Source organism: Sinocyclocheilus rhinocerous, unplaced genomic scaffold (assembly GCF_001515625.1).
Source record: "Sinocyclocheilus rhinocerous isolate Xijiao unplaced genomic scaffold, SAMN03320098_v1.1 scaffold1635, whole genome shotgun sequence".
NCBI lineage: Eukaryota > Metazoa > Chordata > Actinopteri > Cypriniformes > Cyprinidae > Sinocyclocheilus > Sinocyclocheilus rhinocerous.
The window spans coordinates 936,175-957,432 of NW_015627629.1; the positions used below are offsets into that span (position 1 = coordinate 936,175).

The window sequence follows — 21,258 nt, forward strand, 5'->3', positions numbered from 1 at the left end:
TCAATGTATATATATATATATATATATATATATATATCACTAATGTCAATAATGGTATATTACGACCAGTGTTGGGAAGCTCACTTTGGAAATGTAATAGGTTACAGATTACAAGTTACCCTATTTAAAATGTATTAAAATAAAACTGTTTCAATTAATTTATTAAAGTAATAATGTAACTGATTACCTTTGATTACTTTTGAACACTGGCATCTAACAATGCCTTGGAAAAAAACAGTAAATATAAAAAAATAAAGCATATACATAAACCCAAATAGAAAGTGTGTGTGTGTGAAAATATTCAGATGTAACCCCCTTTGTAATCATTAACAATTTCAGAAACTGTAATTTATTTACACATTTTTTCAGTAACTGTAACGGATTACAGTTACATTTATTTTGTAATTAATCTACATAATGCCGTTATATATAACTAGTTACTCCCCGACACTGATTACAACACCCCTATTTTGAAGAGAATTTTGCTGATCTTAAAGATGCTTGCACAATAACACATATGGCCCTCTTGAGCACTGAGGAACACAAAATTTTTGTGGCCAGTCAAACAGTGCTATTAAATAAAGCATTTTTTTTTTTTTTCAATTTTAAATTGTTATTTGGAGACAATCTAGTGCCAAAATGCACAGATGCTTTACATTATAGTCTTAAAAACCTCCATGAAGAGAACTTGTCTTTAATGCATATATTAAATTCAGTGGATCAAGCATGAATTACCCTTTAAATGGTTTACTTATGTGCAAGCTAATTTGATGGAAAAGTTTGAAGATCATTCGATGGACCTAAAAAGACATGCTCTTATTCCAGTATTCCAGCTGCACTCTTCCAGTGCAAAAATACAAAGCATTAGTCTTCGGTTTGTGAATTTTAATTAACCAATGCACACACACACAAGGGTTCTGTCTCGTTTGGATAAGGCCAAGGTTTTAGAACACCATTTAGTGCCAGCTGAAGCTATTTTGGTGCTGATACTGAAGCTCTATTAAACCCGTTGCCTTCCAGACTGGCCACTTAGAGCTAACTGGTGCAGTGCTATGCATTCGGATCACCTTTTGCCCCTGGGTTGAATGAAATGCAGTTCCCAATGGACTAGGACAGAGTCTGTGCTGAATAATGTGAGCTCCCTCCCATGCGTTTTTTTTTTTTCTTCTCAAGGGAGAGACGTCTCCTTTGTGCTGTCTGTCTCACCCGTCCCTTCTGCCTCATCTGCTCTGCCACTGTTAACCATTTCTGGAGAAAGGCAAACAGAATGAGAAAATAAATATTGCCCATGTGGTTGTGAAGACCATTTATAAATGTCTTCTCCTGCCCTCTCGTGTCGGGTGGAGCATTCCAGAAATATGTTGAGTCAGGCACTGGGAGAAATTCTTCCATCTGTCATTGTTGTCTTTGCTGTCCTCAGCATAAGCTTATGTGTCACCCGTGATGATGTGTCTGTAATGGCAGCTGAGGTTTAAAGGGCTACCTCATCTTTTTTAACATCATTTGATGTAAAAATGGGAACTTTTATTTTGGTTTATGTGGGTGCTTTTCTAAAAACGAAATATCCGTTAACTGAAAAGTCAATGGGTGGTTGAGCTTTTATGTCTGTGGTATGGTTTAGTGGTAAAAACGGATTTGATATATGAGCTACTGCACCATCAGCATGTTGTTCAAGGTGCTTAGTCATGTTGTACTAGTGGAATAGTAAAAGAAATTTACAATACATATTCTAATAGTTTATTGGCAAGTTTTGGTGTGTGTGTGTGTGTGTGTGTGTGTGTGTGTGTGTGTGTGGCCACATGTCACTTCACTTTATAGAAATAATTTCAACAATTATAAGAAATGTTACTTGAGCACCAAATCAGCATATTAGAATGATTTTCAAAGAATCGCGACACTGAAGACTGGAGTAATGATGCTGAAAATTCAGCTTTGCCATCACAGGAATAAATTACATTTTAAATATATATTAACATAGAAAACAGTGATTTTAAAATGTTTATAATATTTTACAATATTACTGTTTTTACTCTATTTCTGATCAAATAAATTTTGCTCTGGTGCGCAGAAGAGACTTTAAAAAAACATTGCAAAATCTTTCCGACCCCAAACACTTAAACAGTGTATTTATTAGAAATGAAACACTGAGATTAATTTAAAATGTGAAATTAGAGACTCCACATCCATAGCACAATTTGCCGTTGTTTTATTTGCCTGTTTTAAGTGCAACGTTCTGATTTTTTGCCGGAATTTCCCAGCTAACATGAAACGTTTTTAAGAGTTTATAAATGTTAGGACAAAACATTCTTAAAGTAATGTTTATGGAAGTTCTTATAACTTTATTCATATATGATATATGTTCTCATAACATTAAGACAAAACGTTCTTAGAACAACATTCTTGGAACATTCCCATGATCATATTTTTACTTGATCAGTGCTCTTAAAATGTTGAGAGAAAATGTTCGGAGATCAACATTCTCGAAACGTCCTATTGAGATTATTTGTACTTGAATGTTCTCATAATGTTGAGAGAAAATGTTCTTAGACTATTTAAAATAAACATTCAAAAATAAACATTCAAAAATAAACATTATATTTTGGGTGAAAATAAAGCTTTTTTTTTTTTTATAACATTATAACCAAAACAAGAACACTGGACATTTCAACATTTTAGAAACAATTCAAAACAATGTTCCCACAAGGTTTTTATAACCTACAGTAAATTTGCTTCCTGGCTTTGTCTAAAATGTCTCCATTGCATCCTTCTGATTTGATCAAAGTTAAGAAGTATTATAGACGCTTTAATAAGTCTGTAACCTCTTATTGTCCCTGAGTGTTTATTAAATAAGCTGTGATATTTCTCTCTCGGCCTAAATAGCCTAGTTAGTTTGAGTGTTGGGCTGAACAGCAGGGTCATGCTATTAAATATATCCACAGTCAATTCCTGATAGATTCCTTGATTGCTTTACCGAACTTGCAGCTTCATTCGTTCATCGCTAATTTTTAAGCCATTCTATTTTCTTTCGTTTCCTGTCTTTTTTACCTTCCTGTCTCCGGTGTCATCTGCAGTGTGCACTTCCATAGTCTTTCCTCCATGTGTTAATATATTTTCTTTTTGGGGGGTCATGCGACATGCCATCTTTAATTTCCTTCCTCATTGTATCATGCACATTGTCTTTCTCCCTTCATGTAACTTTATAGTTTGGCGTTCTACATGTTTGTGTTAGATCTTAGTCCCTCTGGACAGGACAGTGGGGCTGGAATATTAAAAGCTTGTGTTATTTCACAGATTCTAGCTTCCTGGTAGAGTGAACTTCCTATGTCTGTTTTTAAAAGTGAAGATCATGCCAGCTTTATTGGATATTTTGGTCATCTGATCTTATGCCAGATGTTCCCTCTAAGCGCATTTTTGATGTTGCCGAAATCCCAAAAATAAAAATTCCATGTAGAGGGCAGACACGTAAATGGGCTAGAGATTCTTGAACCAGAAATAAATGAATAGGCAGTGTGGATGGAAGCTTTGTGTTATGGGCAAACAAGACGTGAGACATGCGGATCCATTCGCAAGCTTTTTTTAAGGACGTGGTCAAAACAGGCGAGGGTCAGACGATGGCAAACAGATATATTGACACAAGAATACTCCAGTGAACAGGGGTGGGGTCGATCTCCGGCAAACAAAGTCCAAACAAGGTAATCCAAAGGGTAAATCCGAAACATAGGCGATGATCCAGGCGAGGGGTAAACAGTATCCAAACAGGGCGAGACGAAGGGGTAATCCGAAATACACAGGCAATGATCAGAATAGAGAAAACAGACAAGGCAAGACTAAGTTAAGACTAGGAAACTTAAAGCAGGCTCCGTACCGTAGCTATCACTGACTAGCGATATGCGCATACAATACTCGGCGACTTGAGCAGGATTTGAGTGGGTGTTATATAGTGTGTGTAATAGCTTTCAGGTGAGCGTGTGATTGGTTAGAGCTGTGTGCAATCAGTAAAATGGATGATGGGAAATGTAGTCCAGGGTATAGTGTAACAGTCTGTGTAGTGTGAGAGTCCATGTAGTGAGTGGGTGACCTCTGGTGGTGAGTGAACGGAAGTTCATAGACCGGATTCGTGACACTTTGAGCAATCTGAGATAAAGGCAGCACCATAAAACAGTGCAAAGAATTGTTTTGAATTGCAGGAACCCAAGTTTATAAACCAAGACAGACTAACTATCTTGGCATAGTTGATCTAAATATTTGCAATATATAATATAATTTAATGTATAACATTTTATATATATGTTTTATTAAATATTACGTAAAGTTTTATAATATTAAAATACAATATTTAATAAATATTTGCCTATAAATAACAATATTTTTAGCTAAAAATCAGCATTTTAGAATGATTCCTGAAGGATCATGTGACACTGAAGACTGGGACTGCTGAAAACTCAGCTTTGCCATCACAGGAATAAATTACTTTTAAAAATATATTCAAATAGAAAACAGTTATTTCAAATTTAAATAATATATATGTCTTTTTTATTTTAAATTATATATAAATGAAGAACTGTATGGGTCTGAAGTACTGTCTAAAAGAAAAAAAAAAGGTGAAGATCAAAAGTTTGAAAGGCAAGATCACTGAAAATCCTCCAGAATTGTCTCAGACAATAAAAGAATCACGATGAAAAGAAAAGCGGATGTGATTCAGACAGCACAGAGAAGTATACTGTAAAGACATATGGCAGAGAATAAAGCTGAAGAAACAAGCCGGGAAAAACCCGCCAAATAAGGGATGAGAGGCAACAGAGAGTGACAGGAGTGACAGCACACGTGTCTGTTATGTGCACTGAGGCTCGAGACAGAATTCAGTGCAGGTGCTTCCTCTCCGTCAACACTTACGGCAAAATAATACTTGAGGCTGACCATCTGTGTCTGCTCGGCCTTCCTCTGCCTCATAACGTGAAGTGGTAGCTATTTATTCAAGCTCCACTGACAGACTTGCTGGCAAAGTAAACACTTGATCCAACACTGTTAACTGATCCTGCTCAGGCTTCCAAGCACATAGATTATGTGATGAGTATGAAGTGTTCCTTATTTAAACTGTGGAAGAAACCACACCTGTTCATGATCTACCAGCCACAGACAGCACACTCAGTGCATATTGCATTTCTGCACTGTAATTTATCTGCACTGTGTGCTAGTATTGTTGTCTTTTCTAACTGGTTCAAAAGGACACTCCACTTACTACAACAAACATGTCCACTCATCTCCACAGGCATCACCTTTTTGTGTCAGTAGAACTAAAAGAAAACATGAGCCAACATGCACACAGCAACACCTCCCAAAAGTTTCCCGCCAAATCGAATTTAGGCACAAGGAAGCATTGTTTTGAATGCATGCATGTGTTTGTAGCTACACATTTAAAGGGATAGTTCACCAAAAATTTTAATTTACTCAACCTCATGTTATTCCAAACTTGTATGATTTTTCTTCTTCTGCTGAACACAAAAGATATATGAAGAATGTGTGTAACCAAACAGTTGATGGTCCCCACTGACTTCCATAGTAGTCAATGGCTACCATCGATTTTTGGTTCCCAACATTCTTTAAAATATCTTCTTTTGTGCTCTGAAGAGAGACATTGAAGAGAGAAACTCATACAGGTTTGGGACAACATGAGGGTAAATGATGACAATTTTCATTTTTGGGTGAACTATTCCTTTAAGATGCTACTAGGTAAGAAAGAAAACAAAATTCACAGATATAATATTTGTATTTGCGATTTTATATTATACCATTTCTTCATTTTTCAACATTTGTATTTATTTATTTATTGTTTAATATAAGAAGTGCTGTGACCATGAAGTATATTAGTATTCTAATTTATTAATCAAGTTTGTTAATTTAGTATGCATAATATATAATACTAAATTATCTTATAAAATAATAGAACTTAAAACTAAAAATAAATAGATTATTTGTAATTTAATCATTTGTAGTTAAAGGGGTCATATGATGCTGCTAAAAAGAACATTATTTTGTGTATTTGGTGTAATGAAATGTGTTTATGCGGTTTAAAGTTAAAAAAACACATTATTTTCCACATACTGTACATTATTGTTTCTCCTCTATGCCCCGCCTTTTTGAAACGCGTCGATTTTTACAAAACGGCGTGTTCGAACGAGCCGTTTTAGGTAGGTGTGGCTAACTCTTAACTTTTATAAAGAATATCTCTTTGGATTTGAGACTTTAGTCTTTGCAACTTTACAGATCTTCTTTATGCACCAAGAGCTTGTAACACTCTAAAGAGAAAGGAAAAAATGAAATCGCATCATATGACCCCTTTAACAAGTTTTAAAATAATAAATAAAGTAAAATAAATTATTTTAAGAATAGGAAAAACAAACAAAATAAATCATATTAATATTAATGCTTTATGGTAACATTACTATTGATTACTATTATTTTAAATGTAAAATAATTTAATACAAGTTAATAGAAGTATGTTTAATATCTTAAATAAATCTCTAAAATAGCTCCACTTCTTCTTGTTGTATGGAAAATATAGCTTGCAAATCGATTGATGTATTGTGTTAATTTCCAAATTGTTCTCATTCATATTTTTCTCCATTTTGTTGTATATACTGTACATGGTTAACATTTTCGAGGTCAATCGTTTCTTATTACGCAATTTTTTAGGCATTTCATAGATTTCTTTTTAACACACTGATCATTGTGTTTTGTATCAGTGCAAGTATCAGAATATTTAATGCATTAATTAATACAGTGCATTAATTTAACTCATGTAGAAAATATTTTATCTGGCAATATCAGGCTTGTTAGCTTGTATTTTCTATTGGACAGTTTTAGGAAAGGAGCAACTTCTATTCAACTTTGAAAAACTATGAAACCCTCTTACAGCCCCTCCACTTCGCCACATATACCTTCATCTGCACATGCATTAATCAACATGCATACGCTTCCAGATGTCTCAGTCAGCGTGAGTTGTTGTGTGACAGGACCTTGGCTCTTTCCTGTACAGGCCTGGTTATGGCCCAGGGGACGACAATCAGGAAAAAATGGATCTGTCCTTCCTTCAGTGGCACTCAGGGGACTGTCATCCACTCTGTAGGCTTTAATCTCTCATCTGGAGGCAATTTGCTCCCATTTACAAAGCCACAACAGGGCTTACTGTAATAAGGAGCACAATTATCCATGGTTGGCCAATTTCAAGGGAGTTTATGTGGAGATGTTTTTGACCAAGCAAATATTGTTTGTGTTGTATCCTCCAGGATTTTACTGACTAGAATCTGACCAATAGTAATCCCACTTTATAAAAATTTTCATTATGATATACATTCTGTGTTAGTGTGCCAAGTTATTTTGTGGCTTAGCAACTGGAAACAGTTGTTGATAATGAAGCATTCCTTTGCTCAATGTATTTTCATTTCGATTATCGCTAATAAAAAATATTTATTGAACATCAGTGTCTTTTACTGTATTGCTGTTGCTACTGTTTTCAAAAGTAGTAAGTCACTTGGATTCTGTCTGTTACAGTGATTTTACCATGGGTAGGGAGATTACTGCTTTAATAATAATTTCAATATTACCAATCTTAATAGCAGTAATAATATATTAGCCAGGATATTAAAACAGATCAGATTTCAGTTAAAACAATACCTTATAATTCAAGAACAAAATTTCTTCTAAATCTTATTTTGTACATTTTGTATTATGTAACTCACAACTGTGTTGCGAATGCTGGATAGCAATTGAATGTGAAATGTTTCTGTTGGAGAAAAAAAAAAGTTTGTTGGCTGTTTGTTGAGTAATGCAAGGCTGTGATTTGACAAATTTGCACTGGGCCAGTAAAGACGCCCTATTAGACATGCTGTGTTTTTGTTGGGTAGCCTAGTTATTTGTGAAAATAGCAGAAATTCTTCTGGAGAATGACTTTTTTATTGCTTATTCGTTTTGAATGTGCCTTTTTATTGTGTTCATAGAATGAATTAATGTAACCTCAAGCAAAAGCCTGCATGAAACCATGATCACAGGATTCTGTTCTCATTATTAAATATAAAGGAGCTCGTGGTTATTACGCATCATTGAAATATTCCAGTGATCCTCCCTGTCTCACTTAGTTTTGCCAATAAAGGTGTGCAGTCTGGCACCAGATTTATAGATTTTTTTGTTCTAATATGTGATGTTGAAGTAAATGTTCCCATAGACTTCATGTCTGCTTGAAGTCTCTCTTTCAGTTTACTCGGACTCTTCCTGTTGAAGCAGGCCAGCCCTCTCCCACACTGCTGGATCAATTGGAAAAGACAGGATGGAAGGATACTCTTTCTGAATGACTTCAGGTCACTGTGGATTATTATTTAAGAGACAGGTCTTTCTCGTAGATGTGCTGACCTGAGAATTACCGTTGGGAGTGAAAATGATTGCATGAGTTATGCATCGAACTGATTGCTTATAATTGTCTCTGCATTTTAACAATAGAACAATTTTTTAACTATTTGTTTTGACTTCTTTAATCATTCCGGAGTGAAATTATTCACGAAAAGAGGAAACGAAGACTCATTTCTGCAGTGTCCGTAACGGAGCACATCAGAACCACTAGTATTTCAAGGAAATCCTCCATCACTGGAGCCAGCACATTTTCTCAAACAGCCTCTCATATTTTCCTATTTGCATGTGTAATACTCTCAGTTTCTATCATAATCCACATTTTTAAGAGGAGCCAAAAGTCTGCAGAAATGTTTGGTTACCATTTTGTTTGCTTTCCTATTTTGCTCAAAACATCCTGCCTTGCATCCCTGGGGCTGCAAGATTGGCGGTTATCAAACCTGATGTTTCTGGTTGTAGGCAGAGGTGTAAAGTATTGGAGTAAATGTAATTAGTTACTGTACTTGAGTATCTTTTCGGATACTTTGTAGTTGTACTGAATATCAAAGATATTAGCAACTTTTACTCTTTACTTCACTACTTTTTTGAATGAGTATCTGTACTCTTTACTCCACTACATTTGAAATGAGTGTTGCAGTTACACATTACATTTGGCATGGACCTAGCTTTTTCTGCAGCAGTTTATTTCTGCTACAAAAGACGTGATACTGCCTATTACAGGTCACTGAAAGTACTGCATCTTGTGCGTTTTGCCCTTACTCACCCAAACTTGTCAACAAGGCTACTTTATGTGAATGCGAGTTCCTTAGCAAGTATTTGTGAATCACAGGTGTTTATGAGATGAGCACATGACTGCAGCTGGCAATGAGGCCCAAACATCCACTGCAAGGTGGCTTCGGCTTTTTAATTTTACTTAACATTATTTTATTTATCCATTATACTGAAGAAACCTTTTTGAAAGATATTGTTTTTGTTTGTTTGTTTTGTTTTGTAATTTTGAGGTGTTCAGTGAGGTGTAAACGTGATTGCTCTCCTCACAAATCAATCTCTTTCTTGTTTTTGTTTCATGCTCTCTGTGCCTTGCCCTGGACTTTTATGTCACTTCCTTCTCCCGTGGTGTTTGTAGTCAGTTTGTAGTCCGTTTGTTCATTGGTTCCCCTTGATTAGTCTCCCCACCCAGGTGTGTCTTATCTTGTTAAGCTTGTTAGCCCCCTGTGTATATATAGCCCTAGTTTTTCCTTTAGTTCCTTGTAAGTTGTTGAATGAAATGGTTGTCTGTTTGCCAGTCATTCTGTTCTTTGTTCCCTTTGGTTTTTGCCTTATTGTTTGTTCTAGTTTTTCCATGAAATACCAGCACATAGATCCTTGCCTCTGCCTGTTTTCCCAGCTTCTCCACAACGTTACAGTTTTTGACTGGCATGTCTCTTTGACTAGTGCATCTTTGAGCCTAGATTTAGTATAAGTAAAATACTTAAGTACTGTTAAAATCAGATACTCTAAGACTTTTGATTTCAGATACTCTTAAGAAAGTTGTTTTGGAATTGGTGACTTGTAACGTGTAGTGGAGTAAGTAATTTTCAAAGGTATCTATACTTTTACTCAAGTATGGTTTTTAGGTACTCTTTACACCTCTGGTTGTAGGAGACCCTAAAGTTCAGTACACACTCAAAGTAGATAAATAGATAAATGAATGGATAAATGAATGGATAGATAGATAGACAGACAGAGAGACAAACAGACAGCCAGACAGAGATAGAACGATAGACAGATTAACAGACAGATAGATGGATAGACAGACAGACAGATAGATAGATGTAGTACATTTTAATATATTTAGTTGTGTTAAAATGGAGCAACTTCAAGTATCTTTAGTGTAATTCGTACTTCTTTACATTATTTAAAATACACTTTTATACTACTTGAAGTAGAGTTAGAATATATTTTAAGCTTACACTTTTCACTTAAATATTCTTCAAGAACATTTTCAATAGCATATTAGCTCATTAGAAATGCATGACCAGTACACTATTAGTTTGTTATAAAGCTATTTTTCAGCATTCTAAAATGGTATATTAAAAAGTACAAAAAAATAATTTAATTAAAATGACACACACACACTTTCACATCTAGAAAGCTTTAATGTATTATATCTTGTGTACATTACAATAAATTCCTTGAGAACATTTAAAGGGGTCATATGATGTTGCTAAAAAGAACATTATTTTGTGTATTCACAGCAGCATATACAAACTCTTGACCAAAATAAATATAATAAATTATAATAAATTCAAATAAAGATCAGAGAGATGCAATAACAGAACTATTTCAATCAATTTGTTGAACATTTCTGTTATACCTGTATTACTGGAAAGTACATTGTGAATATTCCATCACTGAATAAAAATGAATCACAATGCAATTTTCTGCACACACAGATAAAGAAGTTTCTGAAAAACAATAAAGCGAGTGAATAAAGTGATTTTTTTTTCTAACTCAAGTTAGACCTGCAAATGGCTGAACCAAACAAAGAAACAGAACATTTTAAAGGTGCGGTAAGCGATTTCTGGTAGCCAATGTTGATATTTGAAATCTACAATACTCTGTGTTACATTGAACATAAGGTTAAAGAGGCCCAACATCCCTACAAGAGAAGTGCTGAATCCAAAGTTAGCATGACACTCAGAGCCCCAATAGTCACTTTATTAGGAAATATGTCAGCCAGAATTAAACCTTTAAAGGGGTCATATGATGCTGCTAAAAAGAACATTATTTTGTGTATTTGGTGTAATGAAATGTGTTTATGCGATTTAAAGTTAAAAAAACACATTATTTTCCACATACTGTACATTATTGTTTCTCCTCTATGCCCCGCCTTTTTGAAACGCGTCGATTTTTACAAAACTAATCGGTCTGAAAAGCGAGGTGTGCTCTGATTAGCCAGCTATCCAGTGCGTTTAAGATTCACTGATACTGTATGAGATTAAAACATACTTACCACTCTCTTCTTTGCTCGTCTCTCTGATCTGATTTCATTTTGCCTTCTATTTCAAAAGCAGCTGATCTGAAAACAACAAATTTAAAAAAAAAAAACAAAAAAAAAACAATGACATTACAATGTACCTGGGTAATATAATCAAAACCTTCTCAGCCTTCACAGTTAGATGTCTTCTCTCTTAAAAGCCTTTTTACAGTTTAATCTTTGTACCCACAATCAAACAGGCAATGAAGTTATCAAAATTGAACAAATACACCAATCAATGAACGCTACTCTTGGCTGGACAGCTCAAGACAAAGTAATTGTATGGTCATAATAATGTGGTTTTTTTTTTTACTTTTCAAAGAAAATGTACTTCTTAATTACTTCTACAATTAGGCCAAATTGTTGTGGAAGGAAAGAAAAAAAAACCCAGCAACTTCATTTTAAATATTTCCCCGTCAACGTTTTTGAAAAAAGTTGCCAGCCACCACCAGCAATTCTGATGATTTTAACTAAAATGTCATGGCCCCCAGAATGTTTTGTTTTATGAATATCTGACCATGCAATACATCAAAATAAAGAACAGAGCCTCTACTTTTAAACAAAAAAATCTATTTTATTCTAGCTTCAAGCTATTTTTTATCAACACTTGAATGTAGGTAAGTTTTATGAAAATAAAAAAAAGCAACATTTTGAGCAAAAAGCAGAGAAAATCACGTTTTATATACTAAATATAATTACATCTAGTATATTTTATATACTAGATGTAATACTACATCTGGATCATATTCAGTAGGATGATCAAAGCAAAGATGCAGTAGATCGCTTCCATCTACACCCCCAAAGCTTGCACAGTCCTTTGCCACTTCCTGGATCAACATTCCACGACATTTCCTGGATCGACATTTCACTCGGTAACATTAGGCAGTTTTCATTTATATGCTGTTTATTGTTGATGATCGCATTGTTTTTCATATGCATATGCATACATACAAGATCGTTCGTTTCTGCGTCTTCCTCGCATGTGTTTTTGATCGGCACATTCTACATAGACTCATTCGGGAGATGCGTAATAGCGCCCTCGAACGTATAACAGCGAGATTGCGGAAACCCGTGTTTGGCGGGGAAAGAGTTAACTAAAAAAGCATGTTAATGATGTACATGTTTGAGTGGTTTCTTCCAAGCCCTCTGAAGAGACGTGTCACGCGATCGCTCTATATGACTTAACAGTTTTAATTTAGACTTTTATTCACATTTATCGACGCACGTACACACGCACATCAGGGGCCTGTACCATGAAGCCGGATTAGCTGGCTAGCCAGGTAAGTTTCAGTTTAGTTTGCACCAATTCTGGGTTTTAGGTACCGTGAAAGTGTTTTTGCTTTTAGCGGCGTTCATTCCCATAGTAACTTACACTCCACAGCTAACCTGCTCCAGGGCAGGTTGTGTTCTGGGGAAGAGATCTCCAACTGAAATTGGACCAATCAGATGTGAGCAAAGTGTCACATGAACAAAAGTGACACTACATGAGCATAGTAAAAAAAAAAGAAGAAACAAAATTGTTATTAGAGTTATATGCTTTATATATGATTTATATAATTATTATATGATTTTTTATTATTATTAATCCATTACACACAAGCTATTTTAGTTAAACAATTATTATAAAGCATTTGTTTTAAATGAATATTTATATATACAGATCATATGCAATATAAATAAACTGTAGAATCAATAGATAACTCTTTAATAAGTGACTACATGTGACCTTACATGTTCGAGTCTCTATCGCTATTTATTATCAACTATATAATAACTTTGCAAGTTTCACTTCTGACTGCACTGATGGAGCAAGATTATTTCTTTTATTTGTCCTCTTTCATGGACAAGAACTTTCTTCAGTGTAAATGCATTTAAATTCCTCATATTCTTCATTCTCTTAACCTTTAGCGAAAGAGTTAATAGTCACAAGAAGTGAATCACACTTGCTCTGTGTTACAAGGCATGTGATTGGCTGTTCGCCAGTGATGTCACACATTCAATTCAGTTTAATTCAAATTTATTTGTACAGCGCTTTTCACAATACACATTGTTTCAAAGCTGCTTTACATGTGTCTACATTACTATAATCTGTTATCAGAAGTGAATGTGTCCACGTAAAGTTAATTTCACAAATGAACAGGTCAAGATAATAGAATCATACAGTTAGCTAACATTAATTAATTTCAGGTAGAAGCTCATTAAAGCGATTATTACAAGTGTGATCATTATGATTACAATATAGAGAAAATTTGGCAGCTGTGCATATGTGCACGCGCTCCACAAACTCAGAATCAAAGCCTGAGTTGACAAAGAAAGTTGATGATCAGGATCATGGTACCAACAAAGCCAGATTGGAGTGGTTTGGTTTTGTCAACTCGAAAGTAATCCTGTAACTCAGAATTTGTTCAACTACCATCATGGTACAGGCCCCAGAACTAGTAAATTGAAGCTCAGACGTGCGCGAGAACCAAAGAATCAGGTTTTGTAACCAGTGTCGCCAACTGCTTTCAATTGAAAGTAGCTGAAACTGGTAGCTAAATGTCACTAGATGACATCATAATGGCAAATTCACTGATCTATATAAAGATGAACGTAGATCAGTGGGCAAGATGAAAACTTAGATAAGGTTTGTCTAAGAAGTTGCTATATTTGTCCCTAAACTTTTGAAAAAAGTCTCAAAAGGGGCGGGGAAGTCGCCAAATCTAGCTACAAAGTAGCTAAATTGGCAAGTTTGTAACGTGTTACGCAAGCACGTCTGATCTTCCACAAAGCCAATGAGGTTTGTTTTCGCGCATCACGCAGTACGTTGAGCTTGTTTGAATTTAGGAACTTAAACAAGTAAATAAATTGATATATTAAACATCTTTGGAAAAATTATTTAAGATATACTTAAAATGACAGGATGTTGAAATGCTTGAAGAAAGTACAATTAATCGCTTATTATAATGAATGTATCATGTTATGTATTTAAAAGTGAATTAAAATGTATTTGAATTGTATTACAAAATGCATAGTATTCTTTTTGAGGACAAACAAGTAAAACTGAACAACATATTGATTTTAAGTATGCTTATTACTAAGGTATAGTTGGCACAATTATATTTATAATAGATTATAAGTTGGTACAATGTAAAAATGCATTTGCATATTTTATAGACCTAGCCATAATGTATTTATATGTGAGTGAATGAATATACTTTATACAATATATTAAAATGTTAAAAATGTTTTGCAAGATATCTTCCTTTTGAAAAGTATGCTGAAATACATGTTCATTACATAAATATTTAAAATATATTGCAGTATGTCTACATTTGCTTATAAATAAGATACATATACTTTAAACCCACTAAACGTTGTATAGTTTTATACAAAGTAAACATAAAATATACTTTAAGTAAGGTTAAAATAAGTATGTTTTCTGTAAATACACTAAAATGTCATACTTGTGTTTTAGCATATTTCTTAAAAGTGTAATTAAGCATATATTACCAACATTACCAACATGCGTCTAGTATACTTTAAAAAATATATGAAAATGCAATTCAATACATTTTTAATGCACTTCAAGTAAGCGTGTTAGGAGTACAATTGTACTACAAATATACTAGCCTATGTGAATTTCAAGTATATTTTTAATACATTTAAGAGTATTTCTTTTTTACCTGGGGATAGATAGATAGATAGATAGTGGTTTTAATCACTTGAATAACTTTTATTTAGTAAAACTAGCATGTACTCATCTTATTGTGTTGTTTCAGCTTAGTTATTCCAAGAGAGTTCATAGTCAGATAATTTCTCAACTTTATGTTCCCACATCTCAGTGTTTTCCAGGGCAGTCTGTCCTGTTGGCAATTTAAGCATTGGCCAAAGGCACAGACATCATGGTCTCATCAAAATAATATGAATCGACTGAGGAGCCATTAAAATATTAGACACAGATGGATGTCAACACTTACCACAATAATGGTGACAAGTTCAAATAAGCTGAGAAAAATGACCACTAAATAACAAACTGTGATGACAATAAATATAATACAATAGAACAGTATAGTAATCGGCATAGCTGTGCATGATAGGAATTTAAGTAAGCATAAAGTATTACAATTTGTAGTGTTTATTAGCTTTGTGATTTACTTGTGATCTAACTAATGGGGGGGGGGAGGATAGAAATTGATTTTAATTTCCCCCTCTCTCCGATTTTATTAGTTTGAGTGGCCAGACATAAAAACACCAATAGCATTTGATGTTGCTAATGCTGTCAAAATTACACACAGCACCTTTAAGCTTTAATCTTGTTTACTGAAGTTTCTGGTGGAGACAGGGAGGTTCTCTGAACATTCCTATTCAGTATTTATGACCCGGATTGAACCTTTAGGAGTACTTTACTTTCACACAGTCCATCTGGTTACACACACAAGGACAAAGAGGTGCTACGTGAGGTCCCTCACATAGCTGAGCTGATGTGCCAAGCTTTTGAGAACCTTGCTCTTCTGTTCAAGACCAAAGGAGCATGGAGATGCCAACTGCCTGACTTCTCATGTCTGAAAGTTCTGCAGTGTAGAGACCTCCAGTGAATAGGCCTACCTTTATCCTTGACTGTCACTGAACACTTGCTGCCGGCATTTAAGGCATGCAGCATAAGAATAATACAAAGTCTGCAGCAAAATTATTATGCCTTATAAGCATATTTAAGACTGTATGCAGCCTATGCAGACAATCCTAGAATACAATGTCACAAGCTCAGCGAAAAACATTGTATATTAAGGATTTTTCATAAAACGTGTCTTTGGACCAAGTGTGTGTTTTCATTCCACCCTGCATCTTTCGTTTTTAATATCAAAGAAATGTATTCTGTTTGAATGGCCCCTTAACCTTGTTTAAGTTTTTTTCAGCAGGGAACAAGAAGTTAAAAGTTCTGCACTGCCAATTGTGTTTTTTAGCATGGGGTTAATGGAAGTACTTTCTCTTTACTGAAAATGTCTCAGTAAATTCCCTCTTTTCAGAATGAAAATTGCAACGCAATGACCACATTGACCCTGCAGCATTTCCTTTCCACTTTCACAACCTAGTCTTGCTGTGGTGGCTGAAATTTTAGAATTTTTGACTTTTTTGAAGTTTTGAACACTATTGTTTGTGTGTACAAAATATATAGTAATTTTTCAGTAACTTACCTGGTTTAATGTGTGGCCCAGAAGGGCCCAGATCCTTTTTATTGCCTAATCATGATTCTAGTTTTTTCTAATTTATATAGGCTATAATTGATTGACTTTATCTGTATAGTGCAATACAATATAACATGATATATTGCAGAGCAAAGGTTTGGAGATTCGTTTGATTCATTTAATTCACAAACATTATTTTATATTTTCTCGGGATGGGGAGGTTGGTGGATGTATCTATCTCCCATCCAAAGTGTTGAATGCAGTTTCTGACTTAAGGCGCTGACTTACAACCACACTGATTCCTACATTTTTCTGGTTGATAGGGAAAAAAAACATGCTGTTTATCATAGGCTCAATTGAAAATAACCACAGAGAGAGATGGACAATTGGAAAATAGCAAATTTAGAACTTGAACAGACACGCACAAACGGGAACACGTTACAGCTCAGCTTCTTGCCCTGGCACATGTGAAAGAGAGATTTTCACAGAGTAAATGTCCTGTAATAACACATAGAAGGAAACATGCATTATTGTTTCTTGCCACCAGCGAGTGCTGTTGTTTAAAGGCCCTTTTCGTTTAAGTTGTTTAAGTTGGTGATTCCCAACCAAGGGATACTTGGTTGTTGAAGAAGTGATACATGATCCCTTTTGATGCCAGTGTGACTGAAAAGGTGGGACTGATTGATGGGACTGTGGGAGACAAAAAAAAAAAGGTTGGGAAGCACTGCTTTATGGGTAAATTAGGTTGTCTCACCTGCAGATTAAACTGTTTTGGGGCAATTTGATGAAAAATGTCATGTTCTCCAGACATCAGAATGATGTCAATTATGCAAAGTCTGTGTTTCTACACCAGAAAGGTTTTTTATTTTATTTTATTTATTTATTTGTATTAATTATTTATTTTTTTTACCACAAATTTCACAAATTTTAATCTAAATTTAAATTAGGCCTAATTTAACTATATAATGTTCTTAAAGGGGAAGATGTCACATGTACTCATGTAACACCACCCTTTTTGATGCTGCTTCTTCATCTTTTTCTTATTTATTAAAATAATAATTACTTTTCTTTAGGCTTTCTATTATTTATTATTATTTATATTAATTAATATACATTTTTATTGATTTTTTCGTTTATAATTTTACAGAGATTATATTATAATCTGTCTGTTTTTACACTCTTTTTTTGCAGAGTTCTTCCTTAGTAAACATAAACAGCACTGCTAAAGGTAAGAGAATCACCTCATGACATAAAACATATCAAATACAGTCTCATACACATGTTTTCAAATCTTATAGCAACCACTACTCAATAAACATAAGTAGGTTGAATTAGTTCTTATCTTTTTTCTGTTTTACATTTTTCTCTTTGTTATGAGGATCAGACACACATGAGAATTGGATATTTTACAGCAGGAACTGAAAAAAAAAGACTACATTATATTAAACCTACAAAGTCCTTTTACTTGACGTGTTATTTATTAAGCAGAGCCCTTTTGGATACTTTTTAAACAAATTGGCTGTCAGATAAATATTTATAGTCTCTTTATTTCAAATGTAAGTGAGAAACTTACACCAACTCACTAATAACACTAATAACGAGAGTAATATGGCAGTAAAAAGTCAAAATTGGTAATAAAGAACCATTCTCTGCAAGATCCCACAGGACATTCTCTGCACTTCTCGGCCACCGTACATTCTCTCTTTTAAGAAATCCTGATAAATGAAAAACAGATATGCACACACACACTGCAGAGATTTTTCTTGTTGACCTTTTCCAGAGATTTTGTAACTCAAACTATCAATGTAAATAAAATCTGTACTATATGTACATTTCTGCATATGTAAATATGGGTCATATACAGTATATACATTTGTCTTGAGAGGTATTTTGAGATGAAACTGTAGTTGGCTGAACCAGAGCATGGGTTCTAACTCAATCTGATATAATCACATCATTTTTCGCATGGCACAGCTGATGGTTTCTTTCACATCAGCAGCCAATGAGCTTGCTGCTCAACATTCAGATACTCGGCTAGTGCTTGCTGTAGTAGTTGCACCGCGCTGCAGAAACCTTCACCTTCCCCAGCTCCACCTGTATAGATCTGCTACGGGGTAACTTCATGTAGGTTATATATGGGGGTTATTTCATATATGTAATATGTGCAGCAGCAGTATTTCCTACATGCTCACAGCAGCATGTCCGTGGATGTAGCAGATCTGTTCCACCAAGACCAAACTCATTAACATTGCCATGCTAAACACTCCGAGAGTTGTCATGACAGTTTGCTCAGTGATTGCTTCCAAACGCTCAGTAATTTCTTCTTGTATCTTCATGCACACTTGTAAAGGTCTTGTATTTCTGTGCTGTGTTGCAGTAATTCTGTTTCAAGAGGTTTGGGGGAAAAGCTTCTGCCGCACTATAGAGAACTTAGTGGAAGTGGTTCAGGAGTACCCTGGAGAGGTGGAGCATATTTTCAGCCCCGCCTGCGTGCCATTGGTCCGCTGCGCTGGTTGCTGTGGAGATGAGAATCTGGAGTGTCACCCTACGCTCACTTCTAACACCACCATGCAAGTAAGGATTTTTCCTTTGACAAGGCCGACGATATTTACTGTTTCAAAAGTAGCACAAAAGATGGTACCAATAATTATGAATACTAGCTCATACTTTTATATATTGGACTTTATTTGGACTATTCTTTTTCTGAAGTGATATCTATATAAGAGAATTTGTTTTGTCTGTGTCAGGCACATGGTTGGGATTGATATTAATATTAAGACTTTTTCAGTTGTTAAAGATCAAGCCAGCAGAGCAGGGCCAGGAATATGTGGAGATGACCTTTGTGGAGCACAAAGCCTGTGAATGTAGGTAAGGAAAAGATCAATTTTGTTAATGTAACCACATTTTCCATTGTGATACAGCTTTGTATTGTTGTCATAGATACACATATTAAACACAAATGTTGAGAATTTGTTTTGTGTGCTGAATTTATCAAGTATGACATATGTTTGTAATAATCCCTCCGCTTTTCTGTCACTCCATGATTTCTCTAACACTGTGATGCCAAGACTAAGAAAACCTACAACAAAACAAGACAGGTAACAAGTTATCACACTTATGCAGTTTTGGTATACAGACAAATTGGAATTTCAATGATTCTTCGTTTTGCTGTAGATGGAAACCCAGAAACAGAGGGAGAAAAAGGAAGGAGAAAAAGAGAGTGAAAGATTGTGACAAGTAAGTTAAATGTTGATGGTTTTACATTAGCATGTTGCTAAGCTAACAAGGCAATAATATGCATAGATAATCACAAAATACATAGTGCACTCTGAAATTAAGTAACATAACATTTTTAATTGGATCAAACTCATTTTTAGCTATACTTTCCTGTACAGAATGAAATCTAAATATATTTCTTATCAGCATCACCCCTTTGACTGATTGATTTTTTCAGTGAAAATGAATTTCTACTTGACCTGACCCTTGAAAATGACTTTCATTGGTGAAAACCAGTGGTTCTCACCCTTTTTGAAGGCCACCATCATCCACAATAATATGTGAGGGCTCCATGACTAGTTATTTGTGATTTAATTGAGGATTAAATATTTTCCACTCACAATTTCCACTTAATAAAATATTTTACAGGTCGCTTTGGTACTATTTTCACAAGCAATTGTTACATTTTCAAAACTCTTACAACTAATATGACAGCAGATCATTAAAAGTGCACTTTTTTCAAACATTTCAGCATATTTTTCTATTGTCTTAGTACAATACACACAATCAGAAAGTATCCTTTTCACTAAATGTTTCATTCGCAGTAACTGCCTTTCATAAAGCTCTTACTATCAAACTTTTCATTTGCGTGTCTACTCATTTAGTTTAATACTGTTACGTATCCGGTCCATGAACTTCCGTCTGCTAGCCATCAGAGGTCACCCTTTCCATTTTCATTGACTCTCGCACTACACACTGTTGCATATCACCCCGGACTACATATCCCATCATTCATTGCACTGATTGCACACAGCACTGATGACCTACGCTAGCCCTAGGACTATTCTTGTGTCTTGCCCGCCATATACCTGCTTGCCACCGTTCGACCCTGCCTGTGTTTCTGACCTCCTCTGATGTTAATAAAGCTTGCATATGGATCCGCACGTCTCACGTCTTGTCAGCCCCGTAATAAATACATTTGTCTATTATTTAGTCTAACTCTTCTTAATGGTTAATCAGTGAATCATTTGGTGCATCTATAGACATCTATAGATATAGATTCAATAGACATAGTTTATAAAGAACTTGTTTGCAATTCAGGGGTAACCAAATGTAATGAATTATTTTTACACTATAAGTGATTTATCTTATCGTACCCAGAAATGAGCAAAACCTGACAAAATTGCTGAAAACCTTCCTTTGAGGATGTCCTCATTTGTAAAACTGTGTGTTTGGCAATTTGTGAACACAGCAGGATACAAGGGAGAGGAACTGATTAGAGATTGATCAGAGATGTATAAGAAGAAGGGAGACAGATGGCATCAAATACAGCATTTTACATTACATTATGCCATGTGATAGTGTGTATAGAGGCATTACCATGGTAGAGTCTGCACATTACTATAACTCACTCTTCATCTGAAAAGTTCAGCTACAGTATAGATTCAGTCATATGGC

At 34.8% G+C, this 21,258-nt stretch overlaps 1 protein-coding gene across 1 annotated transcript in view; it reads left to right on the forward strand.

Moving 5' to 3' along the window:
- Nucleotides 1–21,258, forward strand: part of pgfb (placental growth factor b) — a 29,593-nt gene that overhangs the window by 7,440 nt on the left and 895 nt on the right. Inside the window, exons 2-6 of the mRNA XM_016543508.1 lie at nucleotides 17,776–17,812; nucleotides 18,962–19,158; nucleotides 19,373–19,452; nucleotides 19,653–19,682; nucleotides 19,759–19,821. Coding sequence (XP_016398994.1) covers nucleotides 17,776–17,812; nucleotides 18,962–19,158; nucleotides 19,373–19,452; nucleotides 19,653–19,682; nucleotides 19,759–19,821 — 407 coding nt within the window. The remainder of the gene's footprint in view (nucleotides 1–17,775; nucleotides 17,813–18,961; nucleotides 19,159–19,372; nucleotides 19,453–19,652; nucleotides 19,683–19,758; nucleotides 19,822–21,258) is intronic.